This window comes from Ptychodera flava, chromosome 6 (genome assembly GCF_041260155.1).
Source record: "Ptychodera flava strain L36383 chromosome 6, AS_Pfla_20210202, whole genome shotgun sequence".
In the NCBI taxonomy this organism is placed as follows: domain Eukaryota; kingdom Metazoa; phylum Hemichordata; class Enteropneusta; family Ptychoderidae; genus Ptychodera; species Ptychodera flava.
This window is the reverse complement of record NC_091933.1, coordinates 7131591-7156345: the sequence shown is the minus strand read 5'-3', so window position 1 is coordinate 7156345 and position 24755 is coordinate 7131591. Positions and strand designations below refer to the sequence as shown.

Genomic DNA, 24755 nt, shown 5'->3' with positions numbered 1-24755 from the left:
TTTCAAAACGATAACATCCATCGGTCGACGGTACCGTTGTACCTTATTTTGGCGTTTCATTATAACACATGGGTGCATGGGGTCACAGTAGCAACATAAGAAAGTTAAAGGCATGGTTGTCAGGCGTCAGATTGTCATGCCAGGAAATTTCTTACTACATTACAATTTCAATGGAAAACTAAGGGCTATGACACCTTCAAAATCCTCTTACAGACAAGAACAAACTTGATCCATTCCCCTATTGAAGGTCTAGTAGACATGACTTACAAAACAAATGATAGAAATGTATTAACAGTTATCGAGAGAGTCCCTTGAAGATTGAACTCGTGAGAATGAGTTGTACTTGCAGCATCCGACGATGGACAACCTTACACATTTCTAAGTGTCATTGGGAACAGAACATCCCAAGAGCGCAGTGAGATTTCTCCTATGGTAAAACGCGACTGTCCAGGTAAAAAGAAACTACGATGGATATAACTGGGAAAATCCGGGGCCATGAACCAGTGTGCTAAACCTCATCATGAATGCTAGTTTCTAAACGTCAATCAAAGAGGAAACAGCATCAGTTCCTGAAATTTTAAGTTTCAACTTCCCCAAGTCTCCATCCTTTGAACCTTAATATCCTGTCAACATATTATGTCCGTCATTCAAATTGTATCTTCCAAAAACGACAGTAACATTTCTTTGTTATACTAATTAACCTGACTAGTTATCCTCAAAATTGGCAAAATGCGTTCAGAAATTCGATTTTTGCTGACAAAACATTGCGTTTGTTTGAAAGGAACTCTTTTGGTTATTTTTGATGGCATCCTTTCGGTCTACTATGATCTCCACTGCTGACGGCAGTTGTTTCCGCTGACATGATTGGACATCACGATATTTAACGACACGCGACACAACAAAAAGTTCCCGTATGGTGCGTAATCGATGAAAGGAATTACATATTCTCAAAAGCTATAATATGAAGATCTCGTGAAATTTGTGTGATTAAAGGAGAAAATATTATAGTACTTATATACTTAAAGTAAAATGTTTTATTTATATATATAAAATTTCACTAGCAATAAATGAATAGTTTTCAAAATATATACATTTCAGTGACACCTACAAATTAAGTAAATGTCTGGGTTATACGTAACTTACTTGTCAAAACTTGATCTGTTATATCATGCAGTTTCTTTGGCTTCATAGCGAAACAACCTGATGTAAGGCATGGCGGTGTTACATCCGAGTGAAACATATATGATATGCAGTTTTAAGCTTACTACAAAACTAATTTTGACTCGAACATGGCAGTTTTACTTAGCTTTAGAATCGAACGTGCCCAATGGTATTATGGAAGTTTTTTGGCAGTAAAAGACCAATTTGAAAGTACTTTAATCCCAAACGTAGAATTTCTTTCGGTTTATAAACAAGACGAAAGATTTGATAGTTTGGTCATACATTGTCGATTGCTTGATAGCTCTCAAACATGGCCGCTTTTCAGTGAAATTGAGATTGCGGTCAAATTGCATACGGTCAGAAAGTATTGTCAATAACTAGCAAAATGGCAGTGATGTAAGTCATGGCATTGTTTCAAGTTCACAACAAAGTGACACATTTACCTTGAAATAGTATTCAGGAATGGTCACCCAGATAAATTCAACTTTAAGTGAGCAAGCCTGAAATATCAAATTTTCCCAAGAGAATTGAAATTCTGTAAATTTTGGGGTTTATTTATCATTCTAATATTGTGACCGCTCCTTACAAGACCTAAAGCTCTTTGGTGATTTGCTATTTCAATGAGTCTATAGTCTGAAAAGTGTTTCCCGCCAAGTGGTGACTCACGTCGCAAAAGTTCAGTCCCCTTCGCGAATTCCCCACTGTGTGCTCATTGACGATTGCTATTCATACAAGGCTTCATTTCGAGAATGAGCCAGCGATTCAATGTATTCTTACAAACGCCCAAACACCGCAATAGTGCCTTAGAATCCATCAGGCGTAACCCTGACCCGATTTTAACTCCTTGAGTATATCTTCAATGATTTCCGATTCGTCAGCGGTGTGGTTCGACAGGGCATGGTTGCTGAACGACGCTATGATGACGTTGATGATAGTAATGACCATGACCATCACGGTGGCCGCGTTGTTACAGATATCGGCCTGTCGCTGGTGTTCTGCCTTGAGAATGTTGTATTTGATCTTGAAGAAGAGTAGAAGCCCCACGACTATCTGCAGGATTATGGAAATGGTCAACAAGGTGACCAGAAAATAGAAGAAGTTCGGAGGGTTGCCCTCGATGTACTGCTGGCACAGTAGCTTCAAGTACGATGTATTTGCCGTCAGCAGGGCTATGTCGAGCATTCCCTGTGTTATTGTTTTCTTGCTAGCATAGGTGTTGGCGTTGAACGTGCGTATCACGGAGCTATTCAAGCGACGGATTGATTTCGACTGACGGCGTACCAATTTTTCTTCTTTACGGCCACTACCCATTAACACACCGTTTGCGGTGCGATCTTGTTTGACGTCGACTTCGTCCGGTTCCGATGTAACGTCCAGTGGTACGTCTCTTGTAAGTTTAGCCTCCTTAGACCTGTCGACCACGTCGAAGTCGATTAGTGAGTCATCATCCTTGAATATTAGAGAAAACATACAGACAATTGGTGAAATGAAAACAGGAAGGTGGCGAGTATTAAAGGATCATAAGGGTTCTTTATTTGACCAATGTGGAGTTATAGTGAGCTGCAGCAGCACTTTTTAATTTAATTTTGCTAAGTTCTAGATGTCTGATGTACTTGCATACACATGCAGAACTGAAGTCCCGCGCTCTATGAGCATTGTTATCAGAGTGCATGTGTACTCTGTGTGCCAAAAGAACAGTTATCCTTGATCTTCTTAGTCATTTGCCATTTGTCGACAGTAAACAAGGACGTTTAACGAGCACGGATCAGTAGCCCTGGGTGTGGAAACCTGACTAAATTGGTAAAATCAGTCAGTAGTAAGCAGACTGTTGTAAAATAGACAAGTGCATTAAAATGACTGACAGATTATTATTCTTGCGACTAAAGTTAAAAGTGCCTTCCCATGAGTTGCCGTAACGAATGTGCCCTAGCCATATACCAAATCTCAGCTATGCAAGTATACAAAAAGACAGATTTCTTACCGGACAGACGGACTGTATTCTAGCCATGGGAATGAAAACAGTATTACCATTGCAGTTGCGCGTGTTGTTATGGTGACGTGAGGTCTCTGGGCTTCCCTGCCCAATCTTCTCAGTATCTTGTTGCGCGCCAAGGGTCATCTTTCTGAAATATAACGAAAATTGTCCAGTGAAACAATCTCTCTGAAAAAGATGGGAAAGCATGTTCTTGAACTTGCACTTTCTGCAGCATACAGGCAGGGATGGCAAAGCTTCAGGGGAGATTCTGGCTATACAGCTCCCAGCCATGGTGGTTTTTGTTCATGACTTTTAATATTTTCTACTTGCAAGAGTAACTTTAATGCCATGGTTAGTTCATTGTGCGCCCATATCACGCCATTCGTGCTGCTGAACACAGATAAGAACTATAGAAAGCAAACGCGTAGGATTTCAAGTTTGAAGCGCTAGAGACGGACAGACACCTGTTTCGATTTCAGTCAAATCACCCTAGGAAGACGAGTGAAAGTACGGACATCTACGTTACTGGCCTCGTGATATTGCTTTCCAAGATTGAGGTCTTGAACCGTGCAGTCTTTTGTTGCAACTATCTTTCTAGTCAAATCCAACTGTCGCCGACGAAGACAATTTGGCAGGGAGCCGTACTTCCTTACACGCACCCACGAGCCGATTCGAAACATCGACCCTCTGTTGCTCATGACGGCGTGAGCTGGACTTGCGCCAAAGCGCTGACATTGCACGAGATGGGACGAAATCCGTGCGAAACATCATGTCGTTCCAAAACTGTGCGATTCGAATATCTGACGACATAGCTACTGAAAAAAGTGGCGGACTTTAAGAATGAAAAGCTGAAGTACTGAAATTCTTGATGTGTGAAAAAGTCACAAGTCTTCCTGGCTTGTCACAGTCGCTGTTGCAGAGATGAATCAACATGACCTAGGTTGGAGCCACCTATAGACTTCGTCGCGTCAGTGGAGAATTTCGCAATTGGTAATTTCTGATGTAATATCCCGATAGGCGTGTAAAGAAACTAAATCTTGCGCAAATATGGTAGCTATGATACGGATACTTAGATTGTGGCACAAAATATAGTAATAAATATTTCACTGTGGTAGTATAGGGAGGTTTTACTTCCTTCCAATTTCACCCGATTTTTCAAGTACAACCTTCAACCTTCTTCAAACGATTACACAAACGTGTTTCTTTCTGAGAAATTTGGGTGAGTCGAGCATTTAGGAATGCCGCAGTACGAGCGAGGCTTATTAATCTCGTGATTTAGACTCGGAAGACAGTGGTATATCAGGGACAGTCAACACAGCTATTCCAGCTAAAATATGGTTGTAAAACTTTGCGGGCGGCGTGTAATATTTTTCCTATCGGTGGGCCGCCAGGAACGGACGCCTGGCACTTTTTTCTCATCAGCGGACTGGAACATTTCATTCTACTGCTCAACTGAAAATTTATGAAAAATGTCCGACAAGTGAACAAGGACTACAATTTGATTGTTGTTGGTGGTTTTCCTCACAGGTAGGGGAGGAACATATAGTAAAGAGGTAGCAGAGGGAAAGGTAGTATGAGGGTAGTGGAAACGTTTTAGTAGGGAGGGGGAAATGGAGATTTATTTGCGGGGAAGGGGGAGACGTTTTTTTTCAAATTATAGCGAGAGGATAAGAGCAGCAATTTCTTCCCCAAAAATTTAATTTTGGTCATGATATGTTAAAGAAATACATTTCCTCGCAAATAAAACCGTTCTGGTCACAATTTCATAAAACCAGCTGTTTGTCTACCCCTAGGCGGCATGCAGGCATGCAAGCATTTTTTCTTTGGGTCGTATTATATTTACAATGTTTCTCTTCCCCCGAGATACGACCTTCTGGTGTTGATTTAAAGCTACATGACATTTGATCTTCAGATTCAGTATTAACAACACTCGGCATTCATCCTTGCCATTATGTACAAACATTTGAAGTGTAAAAGCGGAAGACTGGAGATTCAAATTGACATGGATACGTTTCATGCGCCATGCAATGACGCCGTATGCTGAAACAGGGATCTGTTTTGACAGTTGAAAAATTGTGTGTGAGATGTGGCTTTTGTCGTCCTCTTTAGTCTGTGATCTTCCCAAGTTCGCCTCGCTCTTTCATTTACACTATCTTGCAAGCCTAGCTTGATAATTTTTTACACGGTACAAAAACATCGCCCGTTGTGCCACCGCATAACATCACCATCAATTTTAATACAATCTCGTCGCTTCATGCGCCCTGGAAAATGTTTTGTAGTTTTGCCCTGTTATACACATTTGACTACCCCACTCACAGCGGACCGAGGTACTTAACCTTGACCTGATCACATTGAGTCTTTGACACTTGTTTTATCAAATGCAGTCTATGTATATGTACATCCAGAACAAATTTAAACAGGATCACATCCAAGTTATCACTCGGGCAGGGCGGGTTATTCCCCGTGGCTTGCCTCATCCTTTTTCCTGAAATGAGGACCATCCCAAGAAACCCTAAATGCTGAGTTATGGTGTCAAGCCTCCATGATTGTAGTACTGAGTTATGGTGTCTTACCTACATAATTGTGTATGAGTCGGACCGAGCGTGATAACTTTACTTAATTTGAAGATTATCGACACTATACTGTTTATGCAAGCCTCTGGCGTACATAGCTACGTCATGGTTGTACCGAGAAGGCAAAATGCACGCACAGGCGAGTTTAGCGAATTCGTGGAGATGAAAGACAATACCGATAACTTCCCCTCTGGATAGTGCGTGAGGACACGTTCATAACAATAATTTGGGCCGATGAATAAAGGATAGACTCGATGTCATGCGTGATTCGTAGAACGTGATGCAGAACTCAGGAGGGTGAATCGAGCGTACATCGGCCGTGTATACCAGTCGGTGGATATCACCACAGCCGACATGCAATCTGGATTTAAAGGAGGCCACGGACTGGCTCGGCCGCTTCAGAATAGTCCTCGCCCAAACATACACCGTAGTAAATCACGTTTCAACCATACGCTTCGAATGTCCAACATCCAGAAAGACCAATACACAAGACACTAATGGTCAATACAATTCAGAACTTAACCAATATCAAACTTAATGTGGCAAGACGAAAATTCTAATGGCAAACGATAGCGACAAACACGTAAAGACCGAGAATTCCACTTATTTTATACCCGATGTTCATAAGATCACTCCGGCATACTGCTTTTTTTTCTAAAGCAAACAACCATACAGTGACAACCAAGGATGCAATTGCATTGGCAAGAGGTGGTTGACATCAATGCTTTCTCTTGTGTGAGTGGAACTAACTAGAACAGGCCACAGTTTTTTAACTTGGCACTCTTGCACCACTTGGATGAATGTACAATTCAATGCGATTAATGTGTCCCTCACATGATTGGTTGTTTTAGCTCTTGTATTTCCACGTTTCTCCTTCATGTTTAAGTGCTGACGTAAGGGTTGAACCCGAAACATCCGTGTTTTTATCCTCTGCATTTTTACAAGTGTTCTTATCTCCCGCTAGTCAGTCAGTATTTTTATTGCATTCATTTTTACTTGCTGCAGTTTTACCCCTCTTTGGGGGTAGTTTGTGACAAGAACAACCAAATAAACATTCAATTTTTGAGTCGATAGAAGAGCAACAAATAAAGTCGACGTAATTTCACGAGTTGAAGTAATGCGGAAGACAAGCCGTCGGACCCTTTACACTAAAAATTGTACACTGATGCTAGTATCTTTGAGTTAATTGACTCTGATCCAGGACGGTCAACATTAGAAACGACTTCCTCAAGTAACAGCTAAGGGTAGGTACATGTAATCATACATTTCCCACAGCTTCTGAGTTATCTCGTCGCTGTAGTTGTCTTTTTCTCTCTCTTTCTGAAGAGTACACACGAACGTTCAGACGAATGTCGCTGTCCTACCGTTCTCCCCTTTAAAAAAAACGGGACACGTGACGAGTACCCGGAGACTGTTTGGAAAGCTGCCTGAAACAAACTTAATGTGCAGTTAGCTTCAACAGAGTCTGACGTTCTCCTGCTTGATACGAGGTCGTCTATACACTAGACACTTCCACCTTTTGAGCGGAGCCGATGCCGTGGCGCAACGATGAATAGCTGTCAAGCTTTAAAGGACAACTACGTGATTTGCGGCGCGAACGCAAGAACCCAATACACGTTATAGGCATCGCCTTACTTCTTAACGTAGAAAATGGGAAGTGAGAAAACTGTCCTGACTTACCTGTTCGGGAGACAGTATGTAGATTTTGCTCTGGATGTTCTGTTACGAGCCTTTGATGCTGTGTAGGTCAAAGATGTTCACTGCTCTTCAACGTACTTCTTTAATGCTTACTAGTACTACATTTCACGTGTTTTTGATCAGTCCACACTGTGGGATAGATGCATATTCATAGCCGTGGGAATTCCCCAGTCTCAGCGACGCCCACCATTTCCATGTTTGGCATCGAAGGTCAACACAGACAAAGCAATGCAGCCACTCGATCCCCACTGACAGTTCTAAATTGAGCCTCGCAGTTCCGGGAAGGTGTGTGCCTTTTCTTTGCAATCTCTTTTCAAATCATATAAAGTGTACCCATACAGCACTTCCGCTGTCTGTCTTCCATATATGGGAATGCGCGACCCGGTGTGTTCTGAAACACGTGCCACCATTCACATATCACATTGCGTTGTAATATATCAACTCCAGGTCGCATGTTCAGTATTAGTGGTTGCGTAATAGTAGTTCACTTTTCGAACTCAATTCTAGCGAAAATACTGACAAAGCGTGGTCAGACGAAGAGAAGGGAGCGGCAAAACTATCGGAGTGTTACAGTGAGAATCCTTGACTTAGTTCAAGCCGATGAATTTTCAAAAAATAAATGATTTGCAACAGTTTCCCTGGTGTCTCTTTTTTATGAAATTTGGTAGCCCAGCGCCCTGGTAGCGATCGAACACGTTCCCTTTGAGTCTGCGCAATATAGTTAGTTAGTTTCTGCCGGATTCCAGGCCGCGAAACTCCCCTTTATAGCGTCCAATCCCATGGCGCTCACCCCACTAATTCGTTTCATATGAAAACAACACAACTCATCGCGTTCATCCCACTTATACATACAATCACAAATCATAGACTTGAACCAAGTCTATGAGGGTCCTTGATATTTTGGTTCTTTTCACACAAGGAAAAGATATATTTTAGACACCCCGTTGGGCTGACGTTAATCTTCAGTCGAATTGTTGATCTTCCCGTGGTTTTCACGGATTAGCAAACTACGGAATCAATTATGACATATCTGGCTACTCAGCTTGTAAGGAGTTCAGTTCACCTGAAGTCGGTGAAAGTGGTATGCATCACACGTAGATTAGGCCAGAGGGCAAAAATCATCAAGATGGAAGACCCATAAACACGATGGTGTTAGCCTTACAGAGAGAGACATTTGACAGAAACGCAATCCATCTACCCATGAAGAAGAGTGTATCTAATTCCATTAGTTGATGTTATTTATTTGTTTTCCTGAACCTCAGTTAGCTGTAATATCGTAGGGAGAACATAAAGATTGTTAGTGTTTGAAAAAAGTTTAAATGAACTGTAGTAAGCTTGCCAACAAAGCCTTATCATACCGACAAGCATAGACAGCAGAAGCCACTAAAATGTTTATGCTGTAACTTTAGTTGAAGATTTTTTCGTCTTGTAAGTTCTTTCTTTCGAAAAATTCATCAGTCTGCAATATAGTTCATGTAAAAAAATTTAAAAGCTTCTTGTTTGATGCAAAATTTAACAGTTCAGCATAATCGAGACAGTTGAACACGAAAGCAATCGATTCAGAGAGCAAATACCACAAGTAATATCAAAATTCGATGTTGTCCCTTTTGTATTTAAGTGTAAATTTTAAGCTGCACGCGAAATAGGAGCGCTTGAAATTTTCTGAAACATTTCGTCGGAACCCCCCCCCCCCCCCCCGCCAAACTACTTACGAAGGCAGTCTACGAGAACGAACACAATCAATGATAGCGAGGCTGTAAGAAAAATATTGTCTAAAACCCCGTGATATATATGTCACCCGTAAGAGAACAACGCGTTTGAAGGAGCCATGCATGACCCGCGCACAACATTCCAAGGTCGGTTGGTCACAATTGACAAGTCATTTCTGAAAAATATATCATTCAATATCACTACTGCTCAGCATGAGTGAACGGAGATCGATGGGGTTTTTTCCGACAAACAGTGAAAACGAAAGAGGACAATTCTTGCATCTAGTCTAAGCAAGGAGTAGAATTTCAAGCGCTAAATACAGTTGTTCGCGAGGCACGGTACTTGCACATGCATGTGATAATATTTCATGGAAAATTCGACCAGTAATATACATCCAATTCGCTCTAAATGATGCAATACCACACATCCATTCAGACTTGGACTGAAAGTGTAACTGCGTAATCTTGGCTAGTTGCCACTAAAATTATATCGCTGATAAAAAAGGAAAACAGACAGAAATATTTCATTTCTAATGCAGTGCCAGTCTCTGTTTCCTTGAAATCGTGCAATTATAGGCCCCCTGATTATCAAAATTAATGACAACTCTCTTTAGCATTAATATTTTTTTCGTTACACTTTTTTCCAACCATACCGCCAACCTTGTCTGTGCCCTATTCTATGCAGTCAAGCTTGTCGTCTCTCCCCATCATTGCGCAATGATGGCTCTAAGACTGCTTTGATTAGCGCATGGCGGCCTGCAGTATGTCAACAAGGTCGTTGTAGGTTACTGGTTGCGTTATCTGGCGATGTAAAAAATCGGGGCGGTGTTCAGATTCAATGGTATGACAGTATCATGTGCGAAGTTGCCGGGGAAATCACAATGGAAGCCTTAAAGGCCAGGGACTTGATACCCGGGATCAAGTTGCACGGTCCCGCCACAAATTCATGAGTGTTCAGTTTACACAGAGAGAAATGTGACGTATATTATACAATGTTTTACAGCGGGATAGCATGCAGGGATGTTTTGGGAAAAGGCGGAACAGGAACTACTTCGGGAGAATCCTATATTATATAGTTTTGACCTCCATGAAGGGGAAAACCCGTGCGGGGATGACTCATAGTTCTACAATGACTGAAATGAAGTACAGTTGAGAGTCAAAGTTGGGAGCGCGCCCACGCCTCGTTCCAGACGATAATACTATACCAGAGGACAGGAAACGACGAAACCCCTGCAACAACAGAATTTTCCATTCATCTTCATTTACATGCCTTGTCTCTACTATTAGTTAGTGTCACGTGTTCAGCAACTACTGTCTGATCACTGCAAACGTTGCACAATCAGCACATAAATTGTCGCTCCCATCGTAATGGGACCGTTCTGTATTCATGACGGGCAGTTGCTGCGGATTCGTAGCCCTACCACTCCCTTTGCTGGTTGTCCCCAACACAACCAGCAAAGGGAGTGGTAGGGCTACGGATCCGCAGCAAGACGGGCAGCTGGCCGGGGACGTTTGACGTGTATTAGTCCTCCACAGAAGTGTGACTCCCCTGCTGCCTTTCTACTACATGTGACCTCCCCATTGTAAAACATGACCTCCCCGTCAACAAGCAGTGGGAAAGAGGTACAAAAGTCCTTGTTTATCGTCGTGTTAAAGATCTATCCAGTGTAAACGAAATCACAGTTACAGTAGTATTCAGAGTTTTCCCCAGAGGAAGCACATCAAACGTAACCTCGGTGGCAACCAGAATTAGCGTTAGGAATGAACCATTTGATTTCTGGGGGAGCTGGAGGAAATGGGTATGGCAAGAATTAAGTTTTTCACCCAGCCTGGCCGATTTTTTTTTTCAAATTTTGCCTTGAAACATTTTTGTCCAGTAGAGTCAAATCAGTATTTTTTCACAAAAAACCCAAAAATCGCTGATTAGCGAACCATTGTATCACGCGCACAGCACGTTAAATTACCACAATTCTGTTTGATTTGTACCAATGATAGTTGCTTTTCGTATAACTTTTCCTGCTCTTCATACAAGCAATAACAGAAAGCTTAAGCATATAACATTGTCCAACAATATTTAGCAAATGTGCGTTTAGATATTTCAGTAATAATTACAAAATAACCATTAAAATACAATTAAAGTCACATATTCTGCAGGTAGCGCTGGGAAACAGGTTAAGACAAACTGAAGGGCTCATTCTCTGAGAAGTCAGCAAGTAACTTTCTTTTATCATTTCCTTTGGAAACATCAATATCTTTTGTTTTATGAAACAGGTGCGACTAGTCTCCTTACTTTCCATCCTATTATTCTGTATTGCTGTGGAAACACCTTGCTTTCCATCGTATTATTCTGTATTGCTGTGGAAACGCCTTGCTTTCCATCGTATTATTCTGTATTGCTGTGGAAACAGTCTGTGGAAAATTTTACAAAATTACTATAATCTTTCTCATCAAGCATAATTTTCCAAATGATTTAAATATGGGAATAGAGAACCGTTCTCAAAAGTATGTTTGCAGAATTTTTAAAACCAGTCTATGAATTTGTCTACATATGGGAGACATCGTAGACGTCCCCAAGGAATCACCAGTCGTACTCATAATTAAACATGGGATATCTCCAGTCCTGTGTAAGATCACTAACTTTGGAAATTATACACACTTGAATGACCAAATTAATTTGATTGTTTTTAATGTTACTCACCCGGTGTTGGAAAAAATGTTTGATTGGTGATAACTTACTGCTCTTTTGTCCTTGGCCGTATAAATTTTGCATGCACGTCCTTGGCAGCGTTATATGGCTTCCGTGGTTCTAAAACATGCAAATAGGAACAAGATTGTATACTGGTTTATGAACGTTAGGAGAAAGTATACAACCATTTCTACGAATCAAAGTTAGCTGAGAATGAAATTATTTACGGCCAAAAATACACCCTGAGACACTCAGACCCGGGCACTGTACGCAGTGTCAGTTGTCTGCATATGCAATGACTACTTGCATTGGTCTCAATCCTGGTGCAAGATTTGTCCCCTTTCATCTGAAATGACAAACTTGTCAAAGCAGTTCTTTAGGAAGAAAACAAACGTTGATGAGCAATGCATATGACAAAATTATATAAAATCACTTGGTCCATGCTATAGGTGCGTCGACTATCATATACAATGTACATGTATTGTTCTTGAAAAGTATGATGTTATTTTGTCATTTACCCTCTAAGGAAAATTGCATATTTATAGTGTCGAAACAACGACTTCTCTGAAAAAGGTGCTTGAAACTCCATTAAAGTATATATTTTCCGAAATTGGCAAATGCTATAATTTGCATAGTTGTAATCATTTTGTACGTAAGGATCACATGGCAGTCGATTTCTCAGACAGATTGATCTATAGCCTAACACCTTTAGTTGGTTCTATTATTTACAGGAAGTACCGCAGCGTTTGTACAGGGGAAGTAAAACCGATCCGTTTAGAGTTTTCAAAAACGTAGTGAATCAAAAGGTCACAGGGCAGCCGAGGTTTTTCAATAATGTTGTCCCTATGACTCACCTTGTTTGACATATTTCTGTTGACATACAGACACAGACACAGACACATATATACATAAATACATAAATATACATATTACATATATACACACATATATATATTATATATATATATATATATATATATATATATATATATATATATATATATATATATATATATATATATTTAATATAACAAATTTTTCAAATCATTGGTGCTAAACGATACCACACTCTCAACCTCGAAGTGAATGAGAGAAAACTAGAGCAAATATCAACCATTCACCGTATAGGCATCGATCATGGCTTGAGCTTTCACATATTGGAGCTATAAGCTGATATCCGTCCGTCAGTGTACTTTAACTGTCCCACTATCCCCACATTTCAGGGGGTTGGACATAGTGGTAGGTGATTGAACTAAAAAGCCTTGAAACGAAAAAATCTTACCCTAAACACTAAGACGAACTTCAGCTGTAACGTTTTATGTATTTTTCAACATCTTTCCGAAGATCCTGTTGAAATGTTTACAGTTCAACTTCATGTCACCAGTGTCCGTATGTATGTTATGACCATGCAATGTTATGTCTCGTTGAAAGCCGGATGTAAGTCGGGTACAGAATGATTCATTTGTCAGTAGAAACATCGCACGTTGTACACAATGATGCGTTGTGGTAAGGCTAATGTTTTTTTATTTAAAAATAGTGAGGGGGCAGAGTAAGGAAATCGTTTAGATGAACAAAAATAATCTACGTATTATTAAAAGTAACAGCGAATGTGCCCTAAATGATTTCATAACAACCATTGCTTCCGGGTCCAATATCAAAAGGTCTCTCGGTCAAAGGAGACATGCCGGTAATTTCATGAATCAAAATATGGTATAACTTATAATTTAATGATATCGTATTTTTTTGTTATTCTTGATGGGTTATTTTAGGTTTCTTTCGTAAAACTGTTTCTCTTCAAAGTGGTTGGCTCTGTCGTCTGTAAAGTATTTCGGAACACGAGTTAACACGGAATCGCATTTGATGCGAGTCTTAATTACATATTGTATACTCTCTGAATTGTATGTGCATCAACATCTTGTATTCAAGGCGGACGTCGACAGTTATATCCAGGAGTAGAGAGGGGCGGGTGAAAGATAAAGACATATTATTTTCTCCTCCTCTAATGTTGGTCTAATTTTTTCACGAGTTCGTCAGAGCACGCAAAGTTCGTGTTTTTACGAAAATTCCAAAGTTTAACTTTTTCCAAGGTCCGATATATGGAGATAATGTTTTTAAGAAAAAGGCTGCAATATATCTTTCTTATAATTTTAGTTATATTGATTTTCCCAATACCCGCGTAGTTGATCTTTACAATCAGTCTCCATTTTTCAGTTTTCGATGACATCTGTCTGCCATCCTACAAATCACTCGAGAAGGAGGCTATTAAAATGTTGACAATGACAATGAACATGACCAGTACCATGGCGGCGTCGTTGCACCTGTCAGCGCGCCTTTTGACAGAATCATCACCGTTGACGATGTCGCACTTGAGCTTGATCAGCAGCAAGACGCCAACCACGACCTGAAGCGCCATCGACACAGATAAGAGCGTCACCAGTAACACGAAAAATAGAGGCTGGTCGCCCCTAACGTAGCTTTGACAGAGGAGTTTGAGATGCGACGAGTTGGCGGTCAACAGTGCCACGTCTAGCATGCCTTGAGATATGGTTTTCTTGCTGGCGTATGTGTTGGCATTGAAGTGTTCTTTGGTTGGTGTTTTGTCGTCAGGGTCACCGGTGCTAGAATTGTCCCCATCCATTTCATCTGCTCCTTCTCTTCCATCGCCCTCACTGTGTGAATCGTCGCTGTTTTCTCGATAAACCTGACAGTAGAGATTACATTGTAAGATCACGTTCAGTCTTTTGGTATCTTTCAGGTGTTCTTGTCTGTCATGTTTGATCTGACGCGAACTACACAACTTCTAAACTGAACTTTTTAACATATCCTCGCAGTAGCTTGGTATTCTGACTGACACATTAGATACTAACACACCTCTGCATGTTTGCCTACGATACTCAATTCTATTAAAGAGTAAAGTCTTACGGCAAAACTTTGGTATAGGTACTGCCTTTGGACAAAAAGGTATTTGTACAGTGGCAGGTTTATGTAAAATACGTTTTCAGTTATTCTTTCGAATACATGGTGCCCATAGGAGGGTATTGACTAGCGCCCCCAACGACAGAACTTTTGCGAAGCCACCAGCCAATGCGGAATTCCGGTGTAGTGATAGTATTTAAACTTTGTTACATTTTCCGACAGTTTTTGCACTGCGTAACATCATTGAAGTCATCGGTATTAAAGTGATCTAGTAGTCGGAACTGCGCTCAGAGGTCGTATGGGACCCATACGACCAATGGCAACACTGTATCGAAGGCACGATGGTGATGACAATTAAATCATGTCGGTCATAGTCTGCATCGTATAATTTAAATGTTGCTGCTATGATGATGCGATGCACCTAGGTACTGTGCACGGAATTCATTATTTGTAAACAAGAATGTCGCACAGGAGCAGTTCCGACGACTGTTTCCCTTTAACCTGAAAAGCGAAACCGAAGTACTTGCAAAGTAAAAGCACGTCGTGCACTTGGTTTCTCACAAGTGAATGAAACCAATCTCATTATAAAATGGAATCCAGAAGACAACAACATGACTTACTGAGATGCGGTGACGTTATGTCGTCTGGGGTATAGCAGATGTTTAAGGTAACACGATGACTAGGCCTTTTTCCCGTGACATATTGTTATGTAGGTCATTTCCCCCCCACACTCATCATGACCTGAGTTCAATTGGTCTAGAACATTCTCAGGGTCACTGCCCTTAATGACCTCACAACCTTGAATTCAATTAGTCATGTTTGGAATGTTCTGGAAAGTTGATTAGTTGTGTAAGAGAGATAATTTTAGAACAGTAATTAGCATGTCAATAAAAGTTCTAGATTGTTCTTATATGCCTTTATAAAAGGGACGTGCACTGCTTCCAGTCAGACTTTTGGGATCGTGTCTCTTGTGTGTTACTAAACTCCAGCAGTAGTCATTCTCAAGACTTTTCAAGACCTTCACTGCCAACGCTGGATTTATACTGTGGACTTTGTGCAGCCTGCAAGCCAAAGGACTGTTCATTCATCCAACTGACTGTTACAACTCTGAGACTGGAGCTTTGCCGTCCCAGCTGAGATAAGTAGTCTGTACACTTTTAAAGCTTGTACTCTGTCCCTAACTTAGCAATTAGTTTTATTTTTGTAATAAATTTTGTTTAAACAGTAACTGCTGAGTTCACCCTTTTGTTCGTTTTCTCTAGCACGTAACAAATTGGGGGCTCGTCCGGGAGACGAACATTTTGAGCCGTTTGACAACATTTTGCCAGCCTTTTTAAAACTACTGTATACTGTGAACTCAGCGAAATTTAATCATGGCGGAATTTAAACCAGAGGAAATGGATGACCTTGATCAGGACACATTTGATTCCCTCAGAAAAGATGACCTCATAGCACTGGCAAATTTCCTTAAAGTAGAAGTCAAAAGATCTATGCGCAAGAGGGAAATACAGTACCGTATTGCCAAACATCTAGTTGATTTAGGCCAATTTGAGGAATCCACCCTGAAAGATTATGAGCCCGAGTCTACCTCTGAACTCAGAAAATTAGAATTAGAAATGCAGACAAATTTGGAGATCAAGAAACTAGAATTACAAATAGAAAAAGAAAAAATACAAATGCAGTTAGAAATGGAAGAAAGACAGAGAGAGAAAGATAGGCAGGAAAGATTAGAAATGAAACGTTTAGAGCTTGGACAGTCAGGAAAATCCTTCCCTTCACACGGTTTTGACATCACTAAGCATTTCAGGTTAGTCCCCCCTTTCCAAGAAATGATGTTGATAAATATTTCCTTCATTTTGAGAAAATTGCTCAGAGTCTGAATTGGCCTAAGGAGTCCTGGTCTATGCTTTTGCAGAGTGCTTTGGTGGGTAAAGCCAGAGAAATTTACATTCAATTGTCAGTAGAGCAGGCTTCAGATTATGATTCTGTGAAGGAATTAATTCTCAAGGGCTATGAGTTGGTGCCTGAAGCTTACCGTCAGAAATTTAGGGATTGTGAGAAGGTGAAGGATCAAACTTATGTTGAATTTGCTCGAACAAAAGAACAACTGTTTGATCGTTGGTGTTCTTCTGAAAAGGTCAGTCAGAATTATGACAAATTACGACAACTTGTTTTGATTGAGGAATTTAAGAGGTGCATTCGGAGTGACATCAAGACGTTTATCAATGAACAAAAGGCAGATACATTGGAGGTTGCTGCACGTTTGGCCGATGATTACTCATTGACTCACAAATCTTCATTTCTCAGCAAACCATCCCAGTCCTTTTCCTACAGAAACAATGCAGGCAAATTTAACTCCTCCTTTTCATCCAAGAATTTTTCAAAGGACAGTAGGAAATCAAATGACAACAGTTCACAGAGTTCAAGTAACACTTCCACATCATCAGATCCCAAGTCTCAATCTCCTTCTGACAAACAGTTCGGTACACTTTCTTGTAATTATTGCAAGAAAGACGGCCATTTAATGTCAGATTGTTTCAAATTGAAAAGAAAACGTGAAGGTCAAAGTGGTCAAAGTGGATCTAAGCCCACCGGCTTTATTTCTTCATCAACTCAATTAGAGTCTAATAATGTGTGCAACACATTTTCTGAGGTTAAACCCTCTTATCCCCAATTAATGAGGTCAAGGTCAATTCTTCTCAAGATAGCATTATGGGTATTTTCGAACCATTTATTCATAATGGTTTTATATCACTTTCTAGTGATTTCTCTTCCGCTACCCCTGTCAAAATTTTAAGAGATACCGGGGCTTCCCAGTCTCTTTTGTTGGCAGATACCCTGCCGTTTTCTGAAAAGTCATTTTCAGGTTCTAAAGTTCTTATTAAGGGGGTAGATTGTAATGACTACATTCCTGTTCCTCTCCATAATGTCTATTTGTCTTCGGACTTTGTTTCTGGACCTGTGACTTTAGGTATTAGGCCTTTTTTGCCTTTTGAAGGGATTCACCTTCTTCTTGGAAACGACCTTGCTGGGGACAAGGTCATTACTAATCCACTTGTGACTGATAATCCTAGTTTAGATCAGGATCCAGAGCCAATTGAACAAGAGATACCCGATTTATTTCCTTCATGTGCCATTACTCGAGCCATGTCAAAGAAAACTTCCGAGAATCAAAATACTCTCAAAAATAATGTCACAGATGTTGACTTAAATGACACCTTTCTCAGTCAGGTGTTTGACACGGATCATTCCGTTATCCCTCGTGGATTTGAAACTTCCAGTAAAACTTCTGCTGACCAAAGTCAGACATTTTCTAGATCAAATCTCATTGCAGAACAACACAAAGACCCAGATATTTTGTCTTTGTTTGACAGGGTAGATGATGAAGGTAAAACTTCAGATAGCTCTGTTTCCTATTATACAAAGTCTGGTATTCTCATGCGTAAATGGAGACCTCCAGATGTTTTGGTTGATGACGATTGGGCTATAAAACATCAAATTGTGGTTCCAAAGCCCTACCGTGCTGAAATATTGCGCCTGGCCCATGAAACGCCCTGGGCTCGTCACTTAGGAGTCAGGAAAACTTATCATAAAATTCTCAGTCACTTTTATTGGCCTAATCTCAGGCAGGATGTAGCACATTTCTGTAAAACTTGTCACACATGTCAAATGGTAGGAAAGCCGAATCAGACCATTCCAAAGGCCCCTTTACAGCCAATTCCTGCATTTCAAGAACCATTTAGTAGGATTCTAATAGACTGTGTTGGGCCCCTACCAAAAACAAGATCAGGAAATGAGTACATGCTGACAATAATGTGTACATCAACTCGGTTCCCCGAAGCCATACCACTGAGAAACATAAAGACAAAGACTATAGTGAGAGCTTTAGTCAAATTTTTCACTTTATTTGGCCTCCCTAAATGTGTCCAGTCCGATCAAGGTCCAACTTTATGTCTGGAATTTTTCAACAAGTAATGGATCAGCTAGGCATTAAACAGTATAGGTCATCCGCCTATCATCCAGAAAGTCAGGGTGCTCTGAGCGATTTCATCAAACTTGAAAAACATGATTAGGACCTACTGTTTTGACACAGAGAAGCAGTGGGATGAAGGAATTCATTTTCTGCTCTTTGCTGTTAGAGAGTCAATTCAAGAGTCTCTTGGTTTTAGCCCATTTGAGCTTGTATTTGGACATACAGTCCGTGGCCCACTCAAGCTCGTTAAAGAGAAATTCCTATCAGACGATGATGATTGTCTGAATATTTTGCAATATGTGTCAGATTTTCGTACAAAACTCTCTAAAGCATGTGAATTAGCCAGAGAAAATCTTGAGTCATCTCAGCAGTCAATGAAAATCAAATACGATAAAACACCTCAAAACGGAAGTTTGAACCAGGTCAAAAGGTTCTTGTTCTACTTCCAATTCCTGGAAAACCATTCCATGCTCGTTACTTTGGGCCATATCTAATTGATAAGAAATTGAGTGATTTAAATTACATCATAATAACACCTGACAGGCGAAAACAAAAACAGCTATGTCACATAAATATGCTTAAGCCATATTTGGATAGGGATAATCCTACTAAAACAAAGCCTGTCAGTACAGTCAGTTCTGGCCATTATGAAGATAGTGATACTGAAACTGACTTGAGTGAAAATACTCTAAACTCAAAGCTGGGCTCGGTCAAGCTTCAGAACTCAGAAATCCTGGAGAAGCTGGAGTCTACAAAGTTGGCACACCTCCAGCCAGAACAACAACAACAGGTGAAAGAACTGCTCCATGAATATAAACACCTGTTTCAAGATGTTCCAACGAGGACAAACGTCATCTATCACGACGTTGATGTTGGGGACAGTAAGCCTGTAAAACAACATCCATACAGACTGAATCCAACAAAAGCGAAATATCTCCAGGAAGAAGTCAAATACCTGCTGGACAATGACTTTATTGAACCCAGTAAAAGTAACTGGAGTTCGCCGTGCATACTTGTTCCCAAATCAGACCACAGTTATCGTATGTGCACGGACTTTAGGAAGGTCAACACTTTAACAAAGACAGACACTTTCCCAATCCCGAGGATTGATGACTGCATCGACCGAGTGGGAAAAGCCAAGTATGTGACAAAATTTGACCTACTGAAGGGATTTTGGCAAGTCCCTCTGACGGATCGTGCTCGTGAAATATCCGCCTTTGTTACACCAGACGGATTGTTCCAGTACAAGGTGATGCCATTCGGAATGAAGAACTCTCCGGCAACGTTCCAACGGATGATCAACGACGTCATATCCGGGCTAGACGGGTGTGCAGCCTACGTTGACGACGTCGTCCTGTATAGTGACACCTGGGAGGAACACATCAAGCTCATGCGGAAGTTCTTTGAGAGACTGAGCAAAGCAATGTTGACTGTCAACCTTGCCAAATCTGAGTTTGGTTGGGCTAGGGTAACTTACCTCGGACATACTGTAGGACAGGGTGAGGTAAAACCTGTTGATGCCAAAATCAGTGCCATTTCAAGTTTTCCCATACCAAACTGCAAACGACAACTGATGCGCTTTCTCGGTATGGCTGGTTACTACAGAAAATTCTGTCCAAATTTCTCCACAATTACTGAGCCTTTGACTAACTTACTTAAAAAGAAAGTAAAGTTTGTTTGGTCAGAGCAATGCCAACAGGCATTTGATACACTTAAAGCCATACTGCAAAGTGCTCCAGTGTTGTCTGCACCAGATTTCACTTTGCCATTCAAATTAGCTGTGGATGCTAGTGATACGGCTGCTGGTGCTGTTTATTGCAAGAGGATAGTCATGGTGTAGATCATCCTGTTTGCTATTTTTCACGCAAATTTAACAAATCCCAGAGAAACTACTCTACAATTGAAAAAGAGTGTTTATCTTTGATATTAGCTTTACAGCATTTTGAAGTTTATGTTACTTCTTCAAATCAGCCAATAGTGGTTTATATTGATCACAACCCTCTTGTTTTTCTGCAGAAATTTAAAGGCAAAAATCAGAGATTGCTAAGATGGAGTTTAATGTTACAGGAGTTTAATCTTGATATTAGACATATCAAAGGCAGAGACAATTTAATTGCAGACTGTCTCTCTCGTATTTAGAGTTTATTGTTGTTCACTTTCAAGAAATTTTACTTTAGAGTAAAACAAAATTTGAGTACTTAAATCCTTTTCAAGATTACATTTGCAAAAGAAAGATTTTTCTTTGAAAAATTTTCTTTTTTTTGAAGAGGGGGTGTGTTATGTAGGTCATTTCCCCCACACTCATCATGACCTGAGTTCAATTGGTCTAGAACATTCTCAAGGTCACTGCCCTTAATGACCTCACAACCTTGAATTCAATTAGTCATGTTTGGAATGTTCTGGAAAGTTGATTAGTTGTGTAAGAGAGATAATTTTAGAACAGTAATTAGCATGTCAATAAAAGTTCTAGATTGTTCTTATATGCCTTTATAAAAGGGACGTGCACTGCTTCCAGTCAGACTTTTGGGATCGTGTCTCTTGTGTGTTACTAAACTCCAGCAGTAGTCATTCTCAAGACTTTTCAAGACCTTCACTGCCAACGCTGGATTTATACTGTGGACTTTGTGCAGCCTGCAAGCCAAAGGACTGTTCATTCATCCAACTGACTGTTACAACTCTGAGACTGGAGCTTTGCCGTCCCAGCTGAGATAAGTAGTCTGTACACTTTTAAAGCTTGTACTCTGTCCCTAACTTAGCAATTAGTTTTATTTTTGTAATAAATTTTGTTTAAACAGTAACTGCTGAGTTCACCCTTTTGTTAGTTTTCTCTGCACGTGACATAGCAATAGATGTGGAAACGCTGAATCGGCAAGACTTTCTCATACTGAGCGAGCAACTTTGAAAAGGCTTAATTGACGGGCCCGGAGTATGATTAGAATTAGGGGTAAAGTATGAGGCAAAGAGCTGGCGATTGGAAAATTTTACATTGACGAAACACAGTACAGGGGAAGTTGGGAGATTATCTGGTGGGGGACACAGATAGACAGACAGACAGACACAGCCACACACACAGAGGAAAACTAATAGGTACAGGGGAAACTGTTTGAAATCATGGCGGAAGGAGAGTCCAAAAATACCATAGAACAGCGTATTTTCTCGTAAAGCAACGCTGATTATACGATGTGTCATGGTTGCTGCCTAATTCCAAAGTCAATGTATGAAAAGCCAAGGACACAATAAAAATGGCCATCACCATAGAAAAAAATAGTACTCAGAACGATGTGACTTTCTAGCATCTCCGACAGCTATTCGTTCAACAGACAAATAAGATAAATGCATAAATTACAAAGTCTCTGTGTAACGATGTGTCTATTGCGTCTTGCATGAGTCTGAAAAAAATAGCAATTCGCACCAAATATCTGCGTTTGAACGTTTGAAGATTTCCCGCTCTCCATAATTGCTTTGCAAAATATATTTACCTCTGATTCCGCTTCGTGTGACGGAACGTCGTCATCGACAGTTACCATGACAACAGGTGATGACGTGGAGTGTGTCATTTTGGAGATCCAGTTAGCACGCAACTTGTGAATACAGTATCGGACGTCTCGCTCAGTAATATTATAAGGAGAATTCAATTCAGGCGCTGTTCGTCGGGGTTGTCTTGCTTTGGGAATATTAAAGATAGATGTCACATACCGTTCAACACACTTCTGAGTATTTGTATCAGTGCCGTAAACAATAGTCACGCTGTCGGATGAACGGATTGACGAGGGGGGATTTGACTTTCAAGGCATCGACGGAGACCTGTTTCAAATCCCTCTCCCGGAGAAAGCTTTAGCCATGAAGGAGCAATATTTTGAAGAATTTAATTTGTATTAAAAAGAACGAATACATCATGGGGCACCATTGCAATTTACCGTGTTGTCAATAGAACCCTGACACTCACTCGTTCAAAAGGTGCATGATGGGTCAAATTGCAAAAACGTTCAACCTATATGCTAATATTATCTTTGAATATTCTACCAAATCGTATACCTATACTGACACAACAATAAAACTCGTCACTTTGTCATGCCCGCAACTTTCTCGGTATGGCCTGTAAACCATTAATCGAAACAAACAATATAATATCAGACTGTACGCTTTTCGCATGAGAAACTAGCAAAAATTGGATGCTTGCGAGAGAGACTAAATGTTAAGGGACCCCATTTGCGAGATCTCGACGCCATCGTTTTGATCTCCTAAATCAAATTTTGACATAAAGTAATTGAAGTACCAGCTTGTTACAATACAGTCTTCTGACATACCGTTCGAGATGGCACCCAAGGTCATGACTTACAATCAGAATAACAACAGGGCGTGACAATGCAATTTTGTGTACAAAGAAATAATATGTAATGGCCTCTGTCGCCACTTTGTGAGGTGTCCGCCCGATGGGGGCCTGTTTTTTGGCTGGTCGTCGCAGCGAATGGGTGGTGATTGAATTCTTTAAAGAGACAGACTCTGCGTTTTTGAGGGTCGCTGTGACAAAAAGACAATGGCCCCAAAACTGAACATATTTAGAACTACTTTCACCACAAGATAGGAGATTGATTGACAGATATAAATGAATAACTTTAGTACGTAGATAGATAAAAAAGTAAATAGGTAAACATAAACATGTATGCATAAATATAACCTCAAAAAAATATTGATTCGGATAACAGTGAAATCAAGCTGACAGTGACATTATGGGTGGATCCGATTGCCGATCCCGTGCAAACATTAACACGATTGGAACTAATATGGGAGATTACCAAATGTGTTTGATGCCCTCCAGCTGAAAGTTGGAATATTACAAATTATTATTACCCATAAAAATAAGTGAATTGCAAAAGAAAGAAAAGAAGATGAGCTTAAATTTGCTGATTAAACCAACAAGATAACTAAAATATCTTACTTTCCCTCAGTAGTTCCAATGGTGTTCATTGATAAATACGTGTTTATTTTCTTCCTTTTTTCCTTTTTTTTGCATGCGACCAAGCATGTTCTGATGCTGGTTTAGTTAACAACAGTTCCGATCGGCATTGTTCCTCGACTGTTCGCTGTACAATAATAGTGTGCACAGGCAATATTCCACGAGTAAAATACTTTAATGAACACTTGTAGCAAATTATTTTAAAGTACCTGGTGGGTTCCCTAACTTTAAACCTGAATCCATAGATACTACCAACGATATCACGAAATATAGAACACAACAATGTCATATTCAGCTTTACAATATATTTAATGTTACGGATAGCTTTCTATCCACAGCGAGCAAATTCAAACAATTTTAAATGAAGCTTACTCTAAAATGTTAGGTTCGATCAGACAGTCATTTGCTACCATGCAGTCTGCGAATACAGATTGTTTGTTACTAAATATAGATATTTGATCTATTAAATCTGCGTCAGTAAATACAATTTATACAGCCCAATAAACAGTGGCCGCATACCAAAAGGGAAAGCAGAGAATGAGAAAAAAAATTAGAAAAAAAAATTGTAAATGAAAGCATATTGAGGAATGCTTACCTGAAAGTCGATCAGCTTATACAAACAGTCCAAAATTAAAGAACAAGCTACCTTTCTCGATCACTCAGAACGGTAGCTTGTACGCATGACGTATAGGCTGGAACCCGGCTTTAGTGTGACGTGCTGTTATTTGTTGTTGTTTAATGTGTTGTGTAAACACCGACAGTGTAGATGTGTTTGAACGGTAGCAAGCTTGCCACCAAAGCCTTACCATATACCTACAAGCATAGACAGTAGAGCTACACTAATTACATGTATAAGCAGTATGATGAAGGCTTTTCGACGGGTAAATTCTTTCTTTCGTAAATTCCGTCAGCTTGCAATGTAGTCCATGTACAAAAATTTTAAAAAACTTGCTGTTGAATGTAAAAATTAACATTACAGCATAAATGAGAAAAGCAATCGATTCAGAGAACAAAAAATACTACACGTAATATCAAAATTCGACTTGTTCCGTTTATGATTTCGTGTAAGTTTTAAGCTGCACCCGAAACGGGGACTGTTGAAATTAA

At 40.1% G+C, this 24755-nt stretch overlaps 2 protein-coding genes across 3 annotated transcripts; both read right to left on the bottom strand.

Moving 5' to 3' along the window:
* Positions 1 to 1011: 1011 nt before the first annotated feature.
* Positions 1012 to 7530, bottom strand: LOC139134710 (ninjurin-B-like). Its single transcript, XM_070701683.1, has 3 exons — positions 7390 to 7530; positions 3143 to 3284; positions 1012 to 2610 (listed from the first exon to the last, which is right to left on the bottom strand). The coding sequence occupies exons 2-3, from the start codon at positions 3278 to 3280 to the stop codon at positions 1975 to 1977; spliced, it is 774 nt and encodes a 257-aa protein (XP_070557784.1). The 5' UTR covers positions 3281 to 3284; positions 7390 to 7530; the 3' UTR covers positions 1012 to 1974.
* A 3958-nt stretch (positions 7531 to 11488) lies between these two features.
* On the bottom strand, positions 11489 to 24379 carry LOC139134744 (ninjurin-2-like). Of its 2 annotated transcripts, XR_011552862.1 has the most exons (3): positions 22171 to 24379; positions 13085 to 14503; positions 11489 to 11922 (listed from the first exon to the last, which is right to left on the bottom strand). XR_011552862.1 is itself a non-coding variant. In XM_070701764.1 (2 exons), the coding sequence occupies exons 1-2, from the start codon at positions 22246 to 22248 to the stop codon at positions 14039 to 14041; spliced, it is 543 nt and encodes a 180-aa protein (XP_070557865.1). In that variant the 5' UTR covers positions 22249 to 22501; the 3' UTR covers positions 12950 to 14038. The 2 variants fall into 2 exon arrangements, 1 of the variants encoding a protein (XP_070557865.1); XM_070701764.1 differs by lacking the exon at positions 11489 to 11922 and having other exon boundaries at positions 12950 to 14503; positions 22171 to 22501.
* Positions 24380 to 24755: the final 376 nt, after the last annotated feature.